Here is a 4,364-nt window from a genome sequence, read left to right on the forward strand (position 1 = left end):
CCTCTTCTTATAGTACCGAAAAAACTTGACGCTTCGGGAAAAAGAAAGTGGAGGGTAGTTATGATTATCGAGCGCTTAATGAGGAAGGTATAGGGGATGCCTACCCCCTCCCCAATATTTCCGCCATATTGGATAAATTAGGGACGGCAGCATACTTACTGTCTCGACCTCGCTAGTGGTTTTCACAGGTGGAAACTCACCCGGAACGACCGACACAAAACGGCTTTTTTCTTCTCGAAATGGACATTTCGAATACAAGCGTATGCCTATGGGAATCAAAAATGCCCCCCCCCCCTACTTTTCAGCGACTTCTTAATAGCGTTCTTGATGGTATGCTTGATTCGGAAGCATTCGTGTACCTCGACGATATCATTATCTATTCTGATACCCTTGAGGAACATGATAGGCGAGCCCGAAGGACTATATAATAGACTTCGAAGAAGCAAACCTAAAACTCCAACCCGACAAGTGCGAATTCCTAAAAAAGGAAGTGGCCTATTTAGGTCACGTTGTCGGAGCAAATGGAATAAAACCGAATCCAGCAAAAATTAAGGCCATCAAGCGTTTTCCTGTACCGAAAACTCAAACTGAAGTCAGGAGTTTTCTAGGCCTTTCAGGTTATTACAGGCGCTTTATAAAAGAGTACGCTAAAATCGCCAAACCTCTATCTGATCTATTAAAGAAAACAGAAGAATGGAAATGGGGCGATACGCAACAGAAAAGTTTCAAACACTCAGAAAAGCCCTGTGTAAAAGACCCATCTTACAATACCCAGATTTCACAAAACCGTTTAAACTCACGACAGACGCTTCTGAATATGCCATTGGTCAATGTTGACCCAAGAACATGACAAAATTGACCTTCCCGTCGCGTACTACTCAAAAGTCTTAAACGCTAACGAGGAGAAAATACCTCGATGCCGAAAAAGAGTGCCTTGCAGTGTTATACGCTGTGGAGCATTTCAGACCCTATCTGTATAATCAAGACTTTATCTGTCATGTGACTGTGAACCAGTTCACTGGATAAGTTATATTGAGAATCCAGGAACGCGACTTCAAAAATGGCGATTTAAAACTTCGAGGACTACCGCTATAAATTCGAGTACAAACCCGGGAAAATAAATAGAATTGTCGAGGCTCTATCTAACAACCCTATCAAAGATAATGACACTAGTGACAAAAAGGACAACTTTGCATCTTCCGAGTCAGAGTGGACCGAATCTTCGGAAGAAACAGATCAGGATAAGTTAGATAACCAACGCGGAAAATTCTAAAATCAAATCATCCCCTCTTCGCGCCCTTCCCATAAGTAGTGGTGCGAAACAAAAAGTGATTAGTGCCAGTGCAAGAGCGAGTCAATCGCGTGACAATAGCAAAATTCAACAGAAAACCCCACGTTCTTCTAAGGTTCTTCTACCCAAAAACCCTTAGAGGTTACAACACTACAACCTAACCTACCTATAAACTTCCTGTGGCGCCAAAGAAAGAAGTTCCTTCTGCAAGACTAGAAAAGCCACCTCATGCGAATAAACAAAACCCCTCTACTTCATCATCAAACCCCAAGGCCACTAGTTCCACGAAAGGTTTCAAAATGCCCACCACATCAAAGGAAATACCAGTCGTGCCTAGGAAAATACTTGCGAGGAATCAAGCAGCGTCATCTGCAAAGCTCACTATTCCCAAGAGAGGACGACCCATAGGATCAACCAAACCTAAGGAACCCCATGATGAAGAACCTTATGTTCCCCCTGCAGGTTCGAAACCTGTAGATCCAGATGTGAGTAGTATTGGTGAAAGATGAGGAGAAGAAAACAAGAAATACGAGAGAAGGCCCGTCACCAGGAAGACGAATCTTCTTCTTCAGATGAATCAACGACAGAAACCGACAAGGAAGAAAATTCGGACGCCCCGGTATTCCGTGCAAGTCATAGTGTGTTCCCTAGTGTTCCCCCTCAGCTCCCACCTAAAATTCCGATTACGCAAAAAGAAACAACTGACCAACCATCAACCCCGTGTATCCCCCCTATGTCTAGTTCCTACACAGATGTTTATGTAGATGGTGCATGTTGTGACAATGGCGGAATAAGACCACGTGCAGGGATTGGAGTATGGTTCGGTCCTGGACACCCACTTAACGTCTCTCAGCGGTCCACAGGTAGACAAACCAACAACGCTTCCGAAATTGAGGCTGCAACAACGGCTATCAAAAAGGCGAAACGAGCAGGGATAAATCAACTAAGGATAAAAACTGACTCCAAGGTACTTGTCCAAGGAATCCAAGAGTGGGTACCAAAATGGCAGGAAAACGACTGGAAAACCAACGAAAATAAACCTGTCAAAAATAAAAGTGCCTACGAACGATTAGTTAAAGCAATGAAAGGTTTGGATGTTATATGGGAACACGTGCCTGGTCACGATGGAATAAATGGAAACGAAAATGCAGATCGACTAGCAAGGGAAGGCGCCCTTCTAGAACCTCCTTCAGACTCCAGTTCATCTTCCAGCGAATCAGCAGATCAAGAAGATGTGGAAGAAATTTCCCCGGAGCATGTGATCGTCGCAATACCTCCACCACCTCCCGATAGTGAAGAAAGTTCGGAACGGAATCAGAAACTGATCAGGAACCACAGCAAAATCCAGCAGATCCTGAAGATCAAGAAAATTCACTAGATCAATCAATTAGGCGATTCGATGAATCTCTGAAACGTCGTGAATTCAGCAACTTGAATCAATCCAACCAAACCTTAGCATGGGACTATGAAGGAATGGGTCGAACACCTAAAAAGAAGACTCATGTTTCCGACGGAGAGAGCGATGAAGAATATCTTAACTATCTAGAATCCTTGGATCCTTGCAAGGAACCAATGATAGCGAATTCACAGCAAGACTGAAAAGATTCCTGGATAATGTCAACAAAAAGCGAGAGCCAACTCACACCGACAACAACACTTCTCCAAAAGAATCAAGACCATCCTCGGAACACAAAGCTCCTTCTTTCAGCCCCTATGCCAGTGGAGCTCAGCAGGATACTCCAGTAATGAGTTATTCTTGCCCTAAAGAAAACGAAGTGTGGTACGTTTCCAGGATACGCCCCGAAGTAATTGAAGAAGAAAGCATCCATGAGAATCCTGCAACCAGTCTTCCGGTCTTCACTCCTAGAACCTTGCCAGCTCCAGTTGCACAATCTACCCCATTCGCAGATTTTCAAGCAGAAAACGACGAAGAACAAGACGAAGAAGTGGGAAGAAAAACAAACATAGTGCCTCGAAGACTACATTCAAATAATATAGAATTACCCCCACCAACGATGCCTATCCCTCACACAAGGTTACCAATCTATATTAACATTTCGGATGTAGAGTCCCCCTCTTCTTCCTCCCCCGAACCCTCTGACAACGAACAAACTATTAATACTACACATGAAAAATTCAAAGAAAATCCGGAAAATGTTTTCCACCAATGGACGGAACCAGTGACCTACAAGAAAGACAATATTGCCCATTTTATTTCCGAAGATTGTGAACCCGTTGATTCGATTTCAAAACTCTTAATTGCTACCGATAAAATTAACTTACAGGATATCCGGGATAACAATCCAATAAAAGGACAAGTTCAGGTTACCCTTTGTGGAAAATACAAAATTTATTCAATCGTAGTAAAGAAAAGACATTTTGACGAACTTGACTGGAGTGACGTTACAACAGGGTTACGGAACTTGAAACACGCTTTAGTTTTAGATAATCAAACCCATTGCCGGATGGCAAATTCCGGAGACCTATTAGGTACTCTCCCCCAAACGACTATGGCGGGCATATTAGCAGGAATATTCCGCGGTGGTGATGTAAAAATCACCTTGTGCCACGGAAAGATTGAAGTCCCTCCCCCAGAATTACGCTCAAAAATAATAACCGAATATCATGGTAGTTTAATTGGTGGGCATAAGGGCATTACAAAGACCTACAGGCGAATACGCGAACGATATTATTGGCCTAGATTACGGGATGATGTGACACAATTTATTCGAAAATGTAGAAGCTGTCTTGAAAATAAACTTGTTAGGGCTCGAACTCGCGAACCTATGTTGATAACGGATACCCCAGCAATACCCTTCGACAAGGTATCCCTAGATACAGTGGGAAAATTGAGAACTACTCCCAATGGGAATCGACATATTCTTACCATGCAGGATAATTTTAGTAAATACTGCATCGCGGTACCTATTCCGGATATCAAAACCACTACTATCGCCCATGCTGTGGCAACAAACCTTTTCTCTCTGTACGGAGCACCTAGATGTGTGCTTACAGATAGAGGAGGAAGCTTTGTGAGTTCTTTGATGCGAAAACTCGAAAGAATTTTCGGCGT

The 4,364-nt window shown here is 43.2% G+C and overlaps 1 protein-coding gene across 1 annotated transcript; it reads left to right on the plus strand.

The window, feature by feature from the left end:
- Positions 1 to 1,796: 1,796 nt before the first annotated feature.
- On the plus strand, positions 1,797 to 2,669 carry LOC122498631 (ribonuclease H1-like). The gene has a single exon (XM_043606449.1). The coding sequence runs from the start codon at positions 1,797 to 1,799 to the stop codon at positions 2,667 to 2,669; it is 873 nt and encodes a 290-aa protein (XP_043462384.1).
- Positions 2,670 to 4,364: the final 1,695 nt, after the last annotated feature.

This window comes from Leptopilina heterotoma, unplaced genomic scaffold, assembly GCF_015476425.1.
Source record: "Leptopilina heterotoma isolate Lh14 unplaced genomic scaffold, ASM1547642v1 Lhet_1520, whole genome shotgun sequence".
Taxonomy (NCBI): Eukaryota; Metazoa; Arthropoda; class Insecta; order Hymenoptera; family Figitidae; genus Leptopilina; species Leptopilina heterotoma.

What these genes read in the sequence shown, in the direction of transcription:
- LOC122498631 (XM_043606449.1), top strand. Translation starts at nt 1,797, where the DNA reads ATGAGGAGAAGAAAACAAGAAATACGAGAGAAGGCCCGTCACCAGGAA.